We start from the raw sequence: 19,767 nt of genomic DNA on the forward strand, positions 1-19,767 counted from the left end.
TTGTGAGTTGTGAGTCTGAGAGTTGTGAGTCTGTGAAATTCTCTGCCTCAGAGGGAGGTGGAGGCCGGTTCTCTGGATACCTTCAAGAGAGAGTTAGATGGGGCTCTTAAAGATAGCGGAGTCAGGGGATATGGGGAGAAGGCAGGAACGGGGTACTGATTGGGGATGATCAGCCATGATCACTTTGAATGGCAGTGCTGGCTCGAAGGGCCGAATGGCCTACTCCTGCACCTATTGTCTATTTAGTTTTGAGATACAGTGCAGAAACAGGCCCTTCGGCCCACCGAGTCCGCGCCGACCAGCGATCCCCACACACCAACGCTATCCAACACACACTAGGGACAATTTACATTTATTCCAAGCCAATTAATCTAAAAAACCTGTACATCTTTGGGGTGTGGAGGGAAACCAAAGATCTTGGAGAAAACCCACGCAGGTCACGGGGAGAACGTACAAACTCCGTACAGACAGCACCCGTAGTCGGGATCGAACCCGGGTCTCTGGCGCTGCAAGCGCTGTAAGGCAGCAACTCTACCGCTACGCCACCGTAAGGAATCGCAGGATACGAGTAAAACTTCAAATACATTCAAGGGCAGGGAACGTTGACTTACTGCAGGGAGCATCGCTGCAATAGACAGAGGGGACCCAGAGGTTGGATGAGCCAGTGTCAAAGATGACGGTGAAGCTTTGTGGAGGATTACCAATGCTGATTGTTCCATAATAAGACAGCTGTCGGTAAAAAACACAAATAATATTTAGTTCAGATTTACAATGGGAATGATCAGCCATGATCACATTGAATGGCGGTGCTGGCTCGAAGGGCCGAATGGCCTACTCCTGTACTTAATGTCTATTGTCTATTGTCTATTGGACAGATACAGACTGGATAGAGGGTATAACATTCAGTGCAAGATAAAGTCAGGTCCAATTAAAGATAGTCCAAAGGTCTCCAGTGAGGTAGATGGAGGTCAGGACCAGTCTCTAGTTGGTGAGAGGACGGTTCAGTTGCCTGAAATCATCTGGGAAGAATCAAACTGTCCCTGAATCTGGAGGTGTGTGTTTTCACACTTCTGTACCTCTTGCCGGATGGGAGAGGGGAGAAGAGGGAGTGAGACTGGTCCTTGATGATGCTGCTGGCCTTGCCGAGGCAGCGTGAGATGCAGATGGAGTCAATGGAAGGGAGGTTGGTTTGTGCGTGATGGTCCTGGCTGCTTCCGCAACTCTCTGCAGAGAGGAAAAGGGTACAGTGTAGGAAGGAACTGCAGATGCTGGTTTACACCGGATAGGCACAAAAATGCTGGAGTAACTCAGCGGGTCAGGCAGCATCTCTGGAGAGGAATGGGTGACGTTTCGGGCTGAGACCCTTCTTCATACTGGGAGTCAGGGGAAAGGGAAACGAGGGATTATAGACGGTGATGTGGAGAGATATAGAACAAATGAATGAAAGATATGCAAAAAACTAACAGTGATAAAGGATTGTTAGCTGTTTGCTGGGTGAGAACGAGAAGCTGGTGTGACTTGGGTGGGGGAGGAATGGAGAGAGGGGGAGTGCAGGGATTACTTGAAGTTAGAGAAATCAATATTCATACCACTGGGCTGTAAGTAATGTGTGCCTTTTCCATCACACTTCCACTTATAACAGTCGGGAATAACTTACGTCCAGGAAGTTGATCATTGGTTCTGTAGATGACAGGGATGCCACACCAGTGAGACCATCAAACTTTGCGCAGGGATCGGAATAATGTTCCCTCAGGAAGTCGTCCAGTAATCCCTGCTCCCGAAGAGTATCCCGGGCAGATTTCCCCTTAGTCAAGGGAACCCTGTGAATGCGGGAAGAAAGTCGGAAATGTTATTCCCACACCCAGACTTCATCGTGTTTACTGCAGAAAGTTGTGACCACTGGCCAGTCCATCACCGGCTCTGACCTCCCCACCGTCGAAGGGATCTATCGCAGTCGCTGCCTCAAAAAGGCAGCCAGCATCATCAACGACCCACACCATCCTGGCCACACACTCATCTCTCCGTTGTCATCGGGAAGAAGGTACAGGAGCCTGAAATCTGCAACAGCCAGGTTCAGGACCAGCTTCTTCCCCACAGCCATCAGGTTATTAAACGCTACAACCTCATAAGCTATGAACTACAATAGACTATTATTATTGCACTGTTATTATTTGTTCTTTTTTTTCTGAGTTTTTGTTATATTATTTATTACGATTACATATTGTGTTGTGCTGCAGCAAGTAAGAATTTCATTGTCCTATCTGGGACACATGACAATAAAATACTCTTGACTCTTCCCTCATAGAAAACATAGAAAAATAGGTGCAGGAGTAGGCCATTCAGCCCATTGAGCCAGCACCGCCATTCAATGTGATCATGGCCGATCATCCACAATCAGTACCCCGTTCCTGCTTTTTCCCATATCCCTTGATTCCGTTAGCCCCAAGAGCTAAATCTAACTCTCTCTTGAAAACACCCAGTGAATTGGCCTCCACTGCCTTCTGTGGAGGAGAATTCCACAGATTCACAACTCACTGGGTGAAAAGGTTTTTCCTGGTCTCAGTCCTTATCTAAACATTATTCCCATTATCATGTATCTGTACTCTGCGAATGGCTCGCTTGTCATGAGGTCACATGCGATCCATGCAGAGCATATTTCCTAATGAATTAATATCTTGTCATCCTTGTTAATAAGGTGCGGAAACAGTCCCTTCGGCCCATCGAGCCCACACTGACCAGCGATCCTTGCACATTAACACTACCCTACACACACTAGGGACAATTTTTTAAAATTTTATCCCAAGCCAATTAACCTGAAAACCTGTACATAGAAACATAGAAAATAGGTGCAGGAGTAGGCCATTCGGCCCTTCGAGCCTGCACCTCCATTCAATATGATCTTGGCTGATCATCAGACTCAGTATCCTGTACCTGCCTTCTCTCCATACCCCCTGATCCCTTTAGCCACAAGGGCCACATCTAACTCCCTCTTAAATATAGCCAATGAACTGGCCTCAACCACCTTCTGTGGAAGAGAATTTCACAGATTCACCACTTTCTGTGTGAAAAATGTTTTTCTCATCTCGGTCCTAAAAGATTTCCCCCTTATCCTTGAACTGTGACCCCTTGTTCTGGACTTCCCCAACATCAGGAACAATCTTCCTGCATCTAGCCTGTCCAACCCCTTAAGAATTTTGTAAGTTTCTGTAAGATCCCCCCTCAATCTTCTAAATTCTATCGAGTACAAGCCGAGTCTATCCAGTCTACGCCGGAGGAAACCGGAGATCTCGGAGAAAACCCACGCAGGTCACGGGGAGAAAAGCGGGGAGACAAGCGCCCGTGGTCAGGGTCAAACCCGGGTCTCTGGTGCTGCAAGACAGTAGCTCTAGCACTAATGCAATGCTGCCCTAATCCAGGCATCATCCTGATAAACCTGGATTCTGTTCCATCTCCCATTCAAGGGTTAAGATTGTCCTACCTGTACATCAGAGCATCAGAGAGCTGCAGGCAAACGAGAGCTAAGATCAGCGACTTCATGTTGAATCAGCTGGACTCTTTGCAGAATCTGAGGTCTGGCTTCTGAGCCACGATATTTATACCATAGGAACCCATGCCACATGGACACAGATTCCATCATTCAACATGAGGAGAGTCAATAGTAAAGTCCTCGTGATTCCTTTATCTCGAATATAATCTCTCTTATTAAGGACAGTCCTCAATGTGAATGATACAAGTTGGTTTGTAAGTAGGTTAAGTGGTGTGCAATTAAAGATAAGGTTTATGAAAGATAACACAATCAGAAATTGGATTAAAAAACTGTGGCGAAAAACAATGACATGGAATTTTTACATATGCATTGGCAGATAAGTTGGATGTATTCTTAAACGGTTCGGCCAATGTGAATGTTCAAATCTCTTGTCTAGAGGACTACAGACTTAATGCGTGGAGCTAGTAAATGGGATGTGTGAGAAGGAACTGCAGATGCTGGTTTAAACCGAAGATAGACACAAAAAGCTGGAGTAACTCAGCGGGACAGGCAACATCTCTGGAGAGAAGGAATGGATGACGTTTCGGGTCGAGTCTAAAGAAGGGTCTCGACCCGAAACATCACCCATTCCTTCGCTCCAGAGATGCTGCCTGTCCCGCTGAGTTGCTCCTGCTTTTTGAGTCTACCTTTGATAAATGGGATGAGTGTGGATAGGTGCAATGGGCAGTATGGACATTGTGGGCCGGAAGGCCTGCTTCTCTGATGTATGACTCTATGCCTCTCCTGGATTGCCAAGGGTTTACTACATGGAGTCATACTGAAAGGAATCAGGCCCTTCGGCCCAACTTGCCCACGCCAACTAACATGCCCCATCTACACCAGTCCCACCTGCCAGCATTAGGCCCATAACCCTCTCAACCTGTCCTATCCATGTACGTACCTGTCCAAATGTCATTTAAATATTGTTATTGGACCTACCTACCTCCTCTAGCAGTTCGTTCCATATTCCCACCATCCTCTATGTGAAAAAGTTGCCCCTCAGGTTCTTATTAAATCTTCAACCTCTGTCCTTAAACCTACGACCTCAGGTTCGTTGATATTCACCCGACCACAGGTGAACATCAAAGAACATCAAAGAGGAGGATGGCTGAACTTTGGTGCCTTCCCCCACAGTGGGAAACTTTGATTCCGCTGTGTGGGGATGTTTATCGTGTTCTGTGTTCTTTTTTTATTCTTATGGCTGTATGGTGACCCCAAATTTCACTGTACCAATTGGGGGAATGCAGCGTAGGTTTACAAGGTTAATTCCCGGGATGGCGGGGCTGTCATATGCTGAGAGAATTGAGCAGCTGGGCTTGTACACTCTGGAGTTTAGAAGGATGAGAGGGCATCTCATTGAAACATTAAGATTGTTAAGGGCTTGGACACGCTGGAGACAGGAAACATGTTCCCGGTGTTGGGGGAGTCCAGAACCAGGGGCCACAGTTTAAGAATAAGGAGTAAGCCATTTAGAACGGAGACGAGGAAACACTTTTTCTCCAAGATCTCCAGGTTTTCCCCCACACTCCAAAGATGTTCATGTTTGTAGGTTAATTGGCTTGGTGTAATTGTAAGTGATCCCTAGTGTGTGTAGGGTAGTGTTAGTGTGCGGGGATCGCTGGTCAGCACGGACTCGGTGGGCCGAAGGGCCTGTTTTTTACGCTCTGTTTCTCGAAACTAAACACAGGAAGAAACGTTTAGATCTATTTTTCTAACGTGTTCAAGAATATTGAAACGCTCTGAGAATACTGAACCAAACTGGATTGCGACCAAATTCGTAAGTGCATTTGCAACTACTTAGTTGGTCAACAAAGGAAATTCAGGCCAAGTGCACATTTATTCGATAAGGTGTACAACTTTGTATAACCTTGACATCTATTGTACCGTGTTAATCCCCAGCACCTGATCTCAGATGTCAATGGAAACAAAATTATTGGCAGCCATAATGACCTTCGATCAATCACTTTCCTAGATACCTCCAGCGTATCTTACACAAAAACAACGTGCTGGAGGAACTCAGCGGGTCAGGCAGAGTCTGTGAAGGGGGCTTGGACAGATGGCGGGACTGTCATATGCTGGGAGAATGGAGCGGCTGGGCTTGTACACTCTGGAGTTGAGAAGGATGAGAGGGTATCTTATTGAAAGATTATTAAGGGTTTGGACACGTTGGATGCAGGAAACATGTTCCCGATGTTGGGGGAGTCCAGAACCAGGGGCCACAGTTTAAGAATAAGGGGTAAGCCATTTAGAACGGAGATGAGGAAGCACTTTTTCACACAGAGAGTTGTGAGTCTGTGGAATTCTCTGCCTCAGGACGGTTCTCTGGATGCTTTCAAGAGAGAGCTCTTGAAGATAGCGGAGTCAGGGGATATGGGGAGAAGGCAGGAATGGGGTACTGATTGGGGATGATCATCCATGATCACATTGAATGGCGGTGCTGGTTCGAAGGACCGAATGGCCTACTCCTACACCTATTGTCTATGTTTGTACATTGTTCTGAAGACCCAGACTGCTGTATGTAACTTACATCCATGTAGTTGAGAAGAGGTTCAGTCGATGTCTGCAGTGTGGAACATTGTTGCATGTGGCCACGTTGTATCAGATCCAACTTGTTGTGCTCCCAGAATTCCGGCAGCATCCCTTTCTCCCTCATCCTTTGCCGGATCGACTTGTGCCTCCTCAGTGGAATTCTGTGGAGACACCATGGGAAAAAAATTGGCACATGGATATGCAGTGAATGGAGGGATATGGATCACATGCACACTGATATGGTTACTTACTTACAGGCAATTGAACCATCCTATCACCAACTAGAGAGGAGTCCTGATCTACCGTTTTGTAGAGGAAACAGGCCCTTCGGCCCAACTTGCCCAACCTATCCCAGCTATACTTGCCCCACCTGCCCACGTTTGGTCCATATCACTCCAAACCTGTCCGATCCGTGCACCTGTCCAACTGTTTCCTAAACCTTGGGATAGTCCCAGCCTCAACTACCTCCTCTGGCAGCTCATTCCATACACCCACTACACTTGGTGTGAAAAAGTTACCCCTCAGATTCCTATTAAATCTTTCCCCCTTCACCTTCAACCTATGTCCTCTGGTCCTCGATTCACCTACTCTGGGCAAGAGACTCTGAGAGGAATGGTCTCGACCCGAAACATCACCCATTCCTTCTCTCCAGAGATGCTACCTGTCCCACTGAGTTACTCCAGCATTTTGTGTCTATCTTCGGTTTAAACCAGCATCTGCAGTTCCTTTCTATACATTTCATCTACTTGGTCTATTCCTCTCATGATTTTGTACGTATCATGTACATATTATACACATCTACATCATTGGAGACCCTCGGACTATATTTAATTGGACTTTACTGGACTTTATCATGCACCAAACATTATTCCCGTTATCCTGTATCTGTACTCTGAGGATCCAGGTCTCTGGTGCTCTACCAGAATAAGGGGTAGGCCATTTAGAACGGAGATGAGGAAAAACATTTTCACCCAGAGAGTCGTCAATTTGTCGAATTCTCTGCCTCAAAAGGCGGTGGAGGCCAATTCTCTGGATGCTTTCATGAAAGTTAGATATCTATCTATCTATCTATCTATCTATCTATCTATCTATCTATCTATCTATCTATCTATCTATCTATCTATCTATCTATCTATCTATCTATCTATCTATCTATCTATCTATCTATCTATCTATCTATCTATCTATCTATCTATCTATCTATCTATTAATATATAAAACTGTGTGCCTGCAGTCCGGCTGCCTTTCTGCCATTTGTCGAAAGCACAATGTATGGAGATGATTCGTATCCTCTGTACAGGAGAAGATCTCCCGCAATGGTAGGATTTCAGGGACATCAAGAAGGACGTTCGTTACAGACTATTACTTCTAATTGGGTTGTGCCCTATAATGCAGAACTATTGAAGGCTTTCAAATGTCACCTCAACGTCGAAATATGCTGCTCTGTACAGTCAATCAAATACGTCATCAAGTACACCTTGAATGGATGTGATCAGGCAGCTTTTGGAATTAACGTAAATGACGAGATTAAACAGTACATGAATGGAAGATACATTGGTCCTTCAGAGGCAGGGGCATCAGTCGTTGCAGTTCTTACTCATGAGAGACAACCCCCTGCCATTCGACTTGATGTACATCTACTAGACCAACAACAAGTATTTTTTGATGCTGCTCAGCAAGGGATGAATGATGGAATTGCGAGAACCACTTTGACTGAATTTGTTCGATTGAGTTCTGAAGATCCGTTTGCAAGAACACTATTGTACGTTGATGTACCTCGATTTTATACATGGAGCAGCAAGAGATGGCAAAGAAGGAAGGTTGCGAAGAGTGTGGATAACTTCCCAGGTATTTTTGAAGTCAACGTTCTTGGGCGAATACATGTCATTTCTCCAAAACAAGGTGACCTCTTCTACATGAGACTGCTTATGCATCACGTGAAAGGACCAGTGTCTTTCGAGTCCTTGAAGACACACAATGGAGTAATTCTTCCTTCCTTCAAAGACGTCTGCAGAGAAAGAGGTTTGTTGGAAGCTGACGACCATTGGCAACAAACAATGGAAGATGCTGAAATGACAAGACTCCCCAGGGCAATCAGGGATTTGTTTGTTGTTCTGCTGACAAATACTGACATCAACGATCCTCTACAATTATGGGATCGCTTCAAGAATTGCATGTCTGAGGATTACCTTGAAAGCGAGCGAAGAAGAAAAAGTGATCAGAATATCACAATTGATGACAGACATCATGATCAGGCTCTGTTTTATATTCAGGACAAGCTTGAGAGTTGCAACACCACACTGGAAAAATTTTCCTTGCCCCGACCAAGAAATGAAAGGATGGACATTGATGGTGAAAATGTTGATTTACTTAATGAATTGAATTACAATAGATCAGAACAACAGCGATTTGTTGATGAGAATGAGCCTCTGCTGAATGCTGAGCAGAGAGAAGTTTATGACCATGTGTGCGACTACTTGCAAAGGGATCTATCTTCAATGATTTTCATTGACTCACCAGGAGGAACAGGAAAAACATTTATCATAAATTTGATCCTCTCCACGGTTAGAGCTCAAGGTCAAATTGCCATTGCTGTAGCATCGTCTGGTATCGCAGCCACATTAATGCCTGGTGGAAGAACTGCACATTCACGATTCTAGATACCTATCCATGTGACGGAGGATTCAACGTGCAACATCAACAGCAACTCTAAAACGGGAGATTTCTTCAGGAGAGTGAAGCTCATTGTTTGGGATGAGTGTCCAATGATTAGGAGGGAGTGCTTTGAAGCGGTGGACAGAACTCTTCAAGATGTATGCCGCAAAAAGGATCATTTTGGCGGAATTCTTCCCATTTGTTGTGGTGATTTTAGACAACTCCTTCCTGTAGTGAAGATGGGAAGTGATATTGATGTTCAAAACGCCTGCATCAAGACATCGTACTTGTGGCGAACTTTCACAAAGTTTGAATTGAAGAGAAATATGCGATTGAGCGAAGGAAAGGGTGAGTATTCTAAATTTGTGTTGGATGTAGGAGAGGACAAGATTGCAAAGAATGAAGACAATGAAATTAACATTCCAGAAGACATGGTTCTCTCAGCAAGAACACTGGATGACTGCATTGATTATATCTATCCAGCATTTGAGCACCCTGCAACATTATTCTCTAACAATTGTATCTTGGTTCCTCACAATGATACGATGAGAAGAATCAATTCTGCGTGTGTCAGACGCTTCCCTGGAACCATGAGGGAGTACTATTCTTTCAATTCTGTCACTGACGGAACAAATTCAACTCACTTCCCAACGGAATTCCTCGATTCAGTCGAGATTTGTGGATTACCACCACACAAATTGGAGTTGAAGAAAGGATCTCCAATTGTTTTAATCAGAAACTTGCAACCCCCAAAGCTATGCAATGGAGCGAGGTTGATTGTAGAACAGCTACACAATAATCTCATAGTTGCTAGAATCAACATGGGGGCCTACAAAGAAGAGATTGTTCTCATTCCTAGGATGAAGATCAATTTGTCAGAAGATGAAAACATTCCCATTAGGCGGAGCCAATTCCCTATTCTGTCGAGTTTTGCGATGACAATTCATAAGGCACAAGGACAAACCATGGAGAAGGTCTTGATATACCTTGAGAAACCAGTATTTCAACATGGCCAACTATATGTAGCTCTTAGCAGAGGAAAGGTGAAGGAACAAGTAAAAATGTTCCTGAAGGATGGGACATCAACCAGGAATGTTGTAATTAAACAAATGCTTTGTTGAGAAATGACTGCTGCATTAAGTGCTCAAATTTTCCTAAAGTCAATGAAAGAACGCAAAACTGAAGGCAACAAGCGATGCAGGAAGGAACCGAATGTCCAGAGTTTCGACACTTTTGATTATTGCTCCTCAGTTCAACAAGGGATGTTTAACACAGGAATCACATTTCTGCACACAAAAGTTTAAAATGCTGCCTCAGAAAAAGCTTCAAGGGCACATTAAGTGACATGTAAAACCAGTTGTATTTGATTTTTGGATAGAAAGTTGCTGGAGCTGTTATCATGCTTCGCGATAAAGCTTGCAGATGGATTATTTGCTGCAAGATATAAAACTACATGCTTGCACATCTAGGGTATATGTATCAGGTACAGTTCAATTGTTGAGTCAATTATTGAGTAAATGATGATTGCCGAGATATTGATGTTTGAGGATTTGGTGTTGGTAATGGCATTGCGTATCAAGGTTATGTGGTTAATTTCTGCCTTGTGGGAAATTATCGTTACCTTTTCTGTTGTTTGACATGAGTGTTACTTTCCACTTTGGTCTATTGTCGAGTTATTTTGTTTGTAAGCATTGACTGCATTTTCTCAGGAGTTGCAGTGGAATTGGAAATTCTGTAACCATCAGTGAAAATCAACTTCAGATCTTAAGATGGATGAAAGGTCAGTATTTGAAATTATTTCGGACCCGTGCATTGTTTTTTTTTATCCTTGATACAAATTTACTTCAGTTTTATCAGAATGCCCTAATACCATTCAAATGCTGCCTCTTTGTCTAGAGTTGTCACTGTCACCTCATTTCTGGATCCGAGATATTTAGACTGAACGTCTTTGGGATCTGCGAGAAATAAATGAAGGACAGTAGGGAACAAACAACACAACAAGAAATTGATATAAAACACCGAAATTGGTATATGATACAAAATCTCTTTTTTATTTGTATGTTGATGGATTGACAGATAGAATTTTATAAATATCTACATTGTAATAAATATCTCCTTTTTTTAAATTCATGCCCAGAAGCAGGAGCAAACAAGTTGCATGATGGTGAATGGACACTGTAAAGAGATGTTGAGAAGCAGTATGGAGCAGAAGTGAACAAGGGACAGAACAAGAAAGGACTGAACCTCTTGAGGAGCTTCAAAAATTAATGGAAGTTTGCATGGAACAAGAGACACAACAATAAGCTTCCAAATTACATACAAAATGGTACATAATTGTGTAATGTTTTTTTTTTTAAATTATAGGTAAATTCATTTATATATATAATTGTCTTAAGAAGTTTATAAATGTCTACAATAGATGAAATTACCTTTACAAGTTTATGAATATCTACATCGTGATAAATATCTTTCTCTTTTTTTTATATCATGCAAAGAGATGGGAGCAATCGAGTTGCTGGATGTTCAAGGTACAACACAAAGCAACGTTGAGAAGCAGTAATGAGCAGAACGGCACAAGAGACGAGAGGAAGTTGCCAAAATACAGCCAGATCGGTACACGGTAGTACAATGTTTATAGACATTTTTCACACAGAGAGTGGTGAATCTCTGGAATTCACTGGCACAGAAGGTAGTTGAGGCCATTTCATTGGCTATATTTAAGAGGGAGTTAGATGTGGCCCTTGTGGCTAAAGGGATCAGGGGGTATGGAGAGAAGGCAGGTACAAGATACTGAGTTGGATGATCAGCCATGATCATATTGAATGGTGGTGCAGGCTCGAAGGGCCGAATGGCCTACTCCTGCACTTAATTTCTATGTTTCTATGTTTCCCTCTCCTCACCCCTCTCCCTCTCCCACCCATCCCTCTCTCCCCCACCCCCCTTCCCTCTCTACCACCAGCCCCTCCCCCCTACCCCTCTGTCCCTCTTCCACCACTCCCCCTACCCCTCCCTCCCCACTCTTGCACTTCTATCCCCTTACCCCACCCCTCTCTCCTCCCCCACCCCTCTCTCCTCTTCCCCTCCCTTCCCCTCTCTCCCCCCCACCCCTTCCCCTACCCCTCTGTCCCTCTTCCACCACTCCCCCGTCCCTCTTCCACCACTCCCGCTACCCCTCTACCCCTCCCTCCCTCCCTACTCTTCCACTTCTCTCCCCCTTCTCTCCTCCCCCTCTACCTCTCCCATCCCTCTCTCCCCCACCCCCCTTCCCTCTCTACCCCACCCCCTTCCCTCTCTCCCCCACCCCTCTCCCCCCGCCCCCCCCAATATTTCAAAAATAAACTGGCTTCTCACCCATAGAAGCAGCCCCAGCCCGAGCCAATGGTGAACGTTCCATCGTGTGATGTCACAATGCCCGATGCTCAAATACATTGTTGCCATAGAGGGAGTACAGAGAAGGTTCACCAGACTGATTACTGGGATGTCAGGACTTTCATATGAATAAACACTGGATAGACTCGGCTTGTACTCGCTAGATTTTACAAGATTGGGGGGGGATCTTATAGAAACTCCTGATTACATTTCGTCGTGTTTATGTACACATTTTTAATCAAATCCTCCCCCCCCCCACCAAATATTTAAAAAAAAACTGGCATCTCACCCATAGAATCAGCCCCAGACTCGGTTTGTACTCGCTAGATTTTAGAAGATTGAGGGGGTATCTTATAGAAACTTACAAAATTCTTTAGGGGTTGGTCAGGCTAGATGCAGGAAGATTGTTCCAGATGTTGGGGAAGTCCAGAACAAGGGGTCACAGTTTAAGGATAAGGGGTAAATCTTTTACGACCGAGATGAGAAAAACATTTTTCACACAGAGAGTGGTGAATCTCTGGAATTCACTGGCACAGAAGGTAGTTGCGGCCTGTTCATTGGCTGTATTTAAGAGGGAGTTAGATGTGGCCCCTGTGGCTAAAGGGATCAGGGGGTATGGAGAGAAGGCAGGTACAGGATACTGAGTTGGATGATCAGCCATGATCATATTGAATGGTGGTGCAGGCTCGAAGGGACAAATAGCCTACTCCTGCACTTAATTTCTATGTTTCTATGTTTCCCTCTCCTCACCCCTCTCCCTCTCCCACCCATCACTCTCTCCCCCACCCCCCTACCCTCTCTACCCCACACCCTTCCCTCTCTCCCCCGCCCCCTTCCCCTCTGTCCCTCTTCCACCACTCCCCCTACCCCTCCCTCTCCCACTTCTCTCCCCTTACCCCACCCCTCTCCCTCCCTCACCCCCCCTCCCTTCCCCTCTCTCCCCCACCCCTTCCCCTACCCCTCTGTCCCTCTTCCACCACTCCCCCTGTCCCTCTTCCACCTCTCCTGCTACCCCTCTCCCCCTCCCTCCCTCCCTCCCCACTCTACCACTTCTCTCTCTCTCTCTCCCCCACCCCTCTCCCCCTCCCATCCCACTCTCCCCTTCCCTCCACACTCTTCCCCTCTCCCACCTCATTCCCTTACCGTGCACAGTCTCTGTCTTTAAGAAGGAACTAAAGATGCTGGAAAATCGAAGGTAGACATAAAAAAAGCTGGATAAACTCAGCGGGTGCGGCAGCATCTATGGAGCGAATTGAATGGTCAACGTTTTTGGCCGAAACCCGGAAGAAGGGTTTCGGCCAAAAACGTTGCTCTTTTCCCTCGGTCCATAGATGCTGCTGCACCCGCTGAGGTTATCCAGCTTTTTTGTTGTTGTACCAGCCTCTCTCTCTCTCTCTGCCCTTTTCTCTTCTCTCGACTCATGCACGCCCGCTCCAACACCTCCCCCCCCCCCCCCCCACTTCACCTCTCTCCCCCATCCTCTTCTCTCCCCCCCCCTCCCCCTCCCCCTCTCCCTCTCCACCCTCCTCCTCCCCTTCCTCACAAAATATTTTTTGTGGGGGCGGGTCCTCAGTGTGTGTGACTGTTTGTGGAGGCGGCCACGCGCTCTCCATTCAAGAAGATGCTCATCTGTTTGTGGAGGCGCGTGCTTAGTATGTGACCAAAGATCTTATAGCGGAGCTCTCCGCAACAAGATCTTTGTGTGTGACGACACACGCTCCCCCCCCCCCCCCCCTTTGGTGCAGGAAGCGCGCGCAGCATCTTGAACGCTCAGCGATTATTCTAATTCTTCACTAACCGTCATTCTGACTTTGCTTGTGAAGAGAAAAGTCGTGAATTGCATTTGTCTGATGCAGGAAGATTGTTCCCGATGTTGGGGAAGTCCAGGACAAGCGGGTCACAGTTTAAGGATAAAGGGGAAATCCTTTAGGACTAGGATGAGGAAAACATTTTTCACACAGATAGAGGCGAGTCTCTGGAACTGTCTGCCACAGAAGGTAGTTGAGGCCACAGTTCATTGGCTATATTTAAGAGGGAGTTAGATGTGGCCCTTGTGGCTAAAGGGATCAGGGGGTATAGAGAGAAGGCAGCTACAGGATACTGAGTTGGATGATCAGCCATGATCATATTGAATGGTGGTGCAGGCTCGAAGGGCCGAATGGCCTACTCCTGCACTTAATTTTCTATGCTTCTAGTTTCCCTCTTCTCACCCCGCTCCCTCTCCCACCCGACTCCTCTCTCCCCCACCCCCCTTCCCTCGCTACCACCGCCCATCCCCCCTACCCCTCTGTCCACTCTTCCCCCACTCCCCCGTCCCTCTTCCACCACTCCCTCTACCCCTCTACCCCTCCCTCCCTCCAACTCTTCCCTTCTCCTCTCCCCCTTCCACTCTACTCCCCCTCCCCTCCCCTCACCCTCTCCCTCTCCAATCCCTCGTCTACCCCACCCCCTTCCCCCTATCCCTCTGTCCCTCTTTCCCTCACTCCCACTAACCAGTCTCCTCCTCCTTACTCCCCACTCTTTTCCCCTCTCGTCCCCCACCCCTCTCCCCCTCCCTCCCCCCTCCCCATCTTCCCCATCCCCCCTCCCCCACATCTCTCTCCCCATCTCTCACCCCCTACCCCTGCTCTCCTTTCCCTCCCAAATCTATCCCGTTTCCTCCTCCTCCTCTCCCCTCCCTCCCCTCTTCTTACCCCCCCCCCCCCCCCCCCCCCGCAAACGCCGTTGGGGAAACAGACCCAACGGGTCTGCACTTGGTCTAGTAGCTCTTAAAATTAGCGGAGTCAAGGGATATGGGGAGAAGGCAGGAACGGGGTACTGATTGTGGATGTTCAGCCATGATCATAGAGAATGGCAGTGCTGGTTCAATAGGCAATAGACAATGGACAATAGATGCAGCTGGCCATTCGGCCCCTTGAAGGTTTTCTCCGGGTGCTCCGGTTTCTTACACTCCAAAGACACACAGATTTGTAGGTTAATTGGCTTCTGTAAATTGTAAATTGTCCTTAATACGTAGGATAGTGCTCGTGTAAAGGGTGATTGTTGGTCAGCGCAGACATGTTGGTCCAAAGGGCCTGTTTCCACACTGTATCTTTAAAGTCTAAGGTCTTAAAGTGTAGTGTAAACGGGCGATCGATGGTCGGCAGGGACTCGGTGGGCCGAAGGGCCTGTTTCCATGCTGTGTCTGTGAACTAAACTAAACTAAAAACTAACTAGTGTGAATGGGCGATCAATAGTTTATTTAAATATTTATTTTATTAGAAGCAGTTGTACAAGGAGAAAGTAATCGACATAACAATTATACAATTTTCGTACAGCTTCGGTTTTAACATTTTATAAACTAATAACTAAATCGGAGAAAAGAAAAAAGGAAAAAAGGGAAAGGAAGAAGTAAAGAAAAAGAAAAGAAAGAATTTCGAAAAAGACACGAAAGAGAAAAAGGAAAAACCCCTGAACTAACGAAGAAGTGAAACAAGTAAGTAAGTAAGTACGTTTATTGGCCAAGTATTCACATACAAGGAATTTGCCTTGGTGCTCCGCCCACAAGTAACAACATGACATACAGTGACAGTCACGAATGGCTCAGAAAACACTAAGCATTACTAATAATAATCTTTGTAGGGTTTTCACAGACGACACAAAAGAACAAACACATACAAAACAGCAAGGAGCAGTACACCGTGGCTGTCATCGTTGACACCAGCAGCAGCAAGGACTAGCAAGCAGAAGCGGAGATATATCACACTACCCTTCCCTACGCCCGCTCACCCGACCCTAGCGTCCGTTTTGTATTTATGTTCAACCATTATGTTGTTGAAGAAATTCAATGAAAGGAGACCATATTTGGGAAAATTGTTTGTCGGTCAAAACAAGCCTTATTTTTTCTAGATGTAGTGTCTCGGTCATTTGTGTAATCCACATCTTCACTGTAGGGACTGTTATCCTTTTTCAGAATTTAAGTACAATTTTTTTCGCGGCTATTAAACCATAGTCAAGGAAGCGTCTTTGAGATATCGTTAGATTAGGGCAGCCCTCTGACATTCCTAATATTATTAATTTTGAATCTGACTCCAATTGAATTTTAAGTGTTTTAGAAATTATATTGAATATTCCCGTCTGGAAGTTTTGTATTTTTATACAGGATACAAAAGAGTGAGTTAGGGTGGCTTCTTGGAAGTGACATTTATCACAGAGAGGGGAGACTGTTGGGAAGAACTTGTTCAATTTGGTCTTTGAGTAGTATAACCTGTGCAATACTTTAAATTGTATCAGACAATGCCTGGCATTTAAAGAACAGTAGTGTAAGTATTGTAGGCTTTCCACCCATATATCTTTCGAAATGGGTAGACCCAGCTCGTCCTCCCATGCTCGCCTATACATCTCAGAGGGTGGCGTGTCAATATTTAGAAGAGTGTTATAAATGTAAGATATCAACTTACTTGTATCAGCCTGTCTATTCAAACAATCGTCTAATATATCTGGACCCATAAGAGGACAGTCTTGTGTATATGTTTTCACATAATCTCGGATTTGAAGGAATTGTTGGCATTCAAGTATTATTTCTCCTGTAGTTCTTGAAAAGAAGAGAGAGTCCCCTTCTTATAGAGGTCTCCCACAGTGTTAATTCCCAGGTTCTTCCATTGAACAAACACCACATCTAAAGTAGACGGTTTAAACGAGGGATTATTTGCAATAGGAAGAAGGAGAGACATATTTCTCAATTTAAGACTGAATTTCAGCTGTTTCCAGATATGGATAGTACTATGTATTATTGGATTTTGCTCATAGAAACATAGAAACATAGAAAATAGGTGCAGGAGTAGGCCATTCCGCCCTTCGAGCCTGCACCGCCATTCAATATGATCATGGCTGATCATCCAACTCAGTATCTCGTACCTGCCTTCTCGCCATACCCCCTGATCCCTTTTGCCACAAGGGCCACATCTAACTCACTCTTAAATATAGCCAATGAACTGGTCTCAACTACCTTCTGTGGCAGAGACTCACAACTCTCTCCGTGAAAAATGTTTTTCTCATCTCGGTCCTAAAGGATTTCCCCTTTATCCTTAAACTGTGACCCCTTGTCCTGGACTTCCCCAACATCGGGAACAATCTTCCTGCATCTAGCCTGTCCAACCCGCTAAGAATTTTGTAAGTTTCTATAAGATCCCCCCTCAATCTTCTAAATTCTAGCGAGTACAAGCCGAGTCTATCCAGTCTTTCTTTATATGAAAATCCTGACATCACAGGAATCAGTCTGGTGAACCTTCTCTGTACTCCCTCTAAGGCAAGAATGTCTTACTTCAGATTTGGAGACCAAAACTGTACGCAATACTCCAGGTGTGGTCTCACCAAGACCCTGTACAACTGCAGTAGAACCTCCCTGCTCCTATACTCAAATCCTTTTGCTATACGTTGACTTATTCAAATGTATTAGAGATAGGAGGATCGAGCCTATACTAAAAGGCAAACATTCTTCCCTCTCCATTTTTAACCAATTTACATGTTGACATGTATCGTCCAACCAGATAGTTATATTTTTAATATTAGTTGCCCAGTAGTAAAAAAGAATAGTTGGCGTGGACTTGGTGGGCCAAAGATTCTGTGTCCACCTGACTCTCAAGTCAAGTCAAGTTTATTCGTCACATACACATACGAGATGTGCAGTGAAATGAAAAGTGGCAATGCTCGCGAATTGTGCAAAAAACAAACAAACAAACTACAAAACAGAATGGAACAGAATCACATATTCACATATTACATATTGTGGGAGGGAGTGAAGAAAAAGGAAAAGAAACAGCAATTTTAAACAGACGCCACACAACAGTGGAGTGGTTCAGTAAAGTTAGTCCCTGGAGTTTACAGTCCTAATGGCCTCTGGGAAGGAACTCCTTCTCATCCTCTCCGTTCTCACAGCATGGCAACGGAGGCGTTTACCTGCCTAGCTCTAATATTCATTGTCTGCCTAGCTCTAATATCCTCTCCATTCTGAAATCCAACCTCTGCACTTTTGGAGACAGAGCCTTCTCCAGGGCAGCTCCCAGGCTCTGGAACTCCCTCCCACAATTGATCCGAACTTCTGAGTCCCTCACCATCTTCCAGTCCCGCCTCAAGACCCATCTCTTCACCTCTGCTTACCCTTAGTCCCATGTCCCCCTCCCCTTTGCATCTATGTCTTACTGCTCTTTGTTTTGTTCTTGACTCACCATGTAAAGCGACTTTGAGTCCTTGAAAAGCGCTATACAAATAAAATGTATTATTATTATTATTAATACCCCGCGTACCTCTGTGCCCCTAAGTCAAACCAAAAGAGGTTTTGTTTAATTACCTTTTAAGACCCTCCGAAAGGTCGAGCCAAACGAGTGCAAAGATTAACCACTTCATCGCAACGTGCTTCATCGCGCTGGGCTCGGGCACGGACCTGCAGTACCAGAGAACTTGTAGCACCAGATTATTAAAGACCAGAACACAATATGAAAGACCAGCCCTGTGCCAAGGTGCAAGGCAAATGAGGAAGGTTATTGGCTGCAACCTTCCCTCCATTGATGAACTGTACACTGCAAGGGCCAGGAAGCGAGCGGGCAGGATCATCTCTGACCCCTCTCACCCTGGTCACAAACTCTTTGAATCACTTCCCTCTGGAAGGCGACTCCGGACTGTCAAAGCTGCCACAGCCAGACGTAAAAAACAGCTTTTATCCACGAGTAGTTGCTCTACTCAACAGCCAAAAATCTGTAGCCTCCCTTTGATCTGGTATTTTGTTGGTTCACATGCTTGATCAATGGTGTTTTATCATTAATGTTTTATTATTATTAATGTTTAGTGTTTTCTGAGTCATTCGTAACTGTCACTGTATGTCATGTTGTTACTTGTGGGCGGAGCACCAAGGCAAATTCCTTGTATGTGAATACTTGGCCAATAAACTTACTACTTACTTACTTACTTTGTGTATGGCAGGAAACTGGAGCACCCGGAGAAAACCCACGCGGTCACAGGGAGAACGTACAAACTCCGTACCGACAGCACCCGTGGTCAGGATTGAACCAGGGTCTCTGGCCCTGTGAGGCAGCAACTCGATCGCTGTGCCACTGTGCCACCCCTGTCCTTCTGCTCTCCAAGTCATAAAGTCCTAGCCTGCCCAGCCTCCCTCTATAGCTCTGGCCCTCGGGTTCTGGCAACATCCTCGCAAGTCTTCACTGCACTCTTTCCAGCTGAACAACAACTTTCCTGTTTTCCAGGGATGCTGCCTGACCCGATGAGTTACTCCAGTATTTTGTCATTTTTTTCTTGGTAAACCTGCATCTGCAGTTCCTTCTTTCCACAATCAATATCCCTATTCAAATTGCAGGCTGTTTTATTGTAACAGCTTCATTGAGCTAAACCAGACAATCTAGTGTTCTGAAGAAGGGTCTCGACCCGAAACGTCACCCATTCCTTCTCTCCCAAGATGCTGCCTGTCCCACTGAGTTACTCCAGAATTTGGTGTCTATCTTTGGTGTAAACCAGCATCCGCAATTCCTTCCTCCACAAAACTCACCTGCACAATACTAAACAATCTAGTGCAATTATCTGAATCAGTCTGAAGAATGGTCCCGTCACCTGTCCATGTTCTCCACAGAAGCTGCCTGACCCGCTGAGATACTCCAGCACTTTGTTCAGTTCAGTTCAGTTCAGAGATACAGCGTGGC

General features: G+C 45.4%; 1 protein-coding gene across 1 annotated transcript in view; it reads right to left on the reverse strand.

Moving 5' to 3' along the window:
• The window catches only part of LOC116986640 (pepsin A-like), a gene marked incomplete at its 5' end in the record, with an annotated part of 38,237 nt that extends 32,019 nt beyond the window's left edge, over positions 1-6,218 (reverse strand). Inside the window, 2 exons of the mRNA XM_033042217.1 lie at positions 612-729; positions 6,054-6,218. Coding sequence (XP_032898108.1) covers positions 612-729; positions 6,054-6,218 — 283 coding nt within the window. The remainder of the gene's footprint in view (positions 1-611; positions 730-6,053) is intronic.
• Positions 6,219-19,767: the final 13,549 nt, after the last annotated feature.

This window comes from Amblyraja radiata, chromosome 24 (genome assembly GCF_010909765.2).
Source record: "Amblyraja radiata isolate CabotCenter1 chromosome 24, sAmbRad1.1.pri, whole genome shotgun sequence".
Classification (NCBI taxonomy): domain Eukaryota; kingdom Metazoa; phylum Chordata; class Chondrichthyes; order Rajiformes; family Rajidae; genus Amblyraja; species Amblyraja radiata.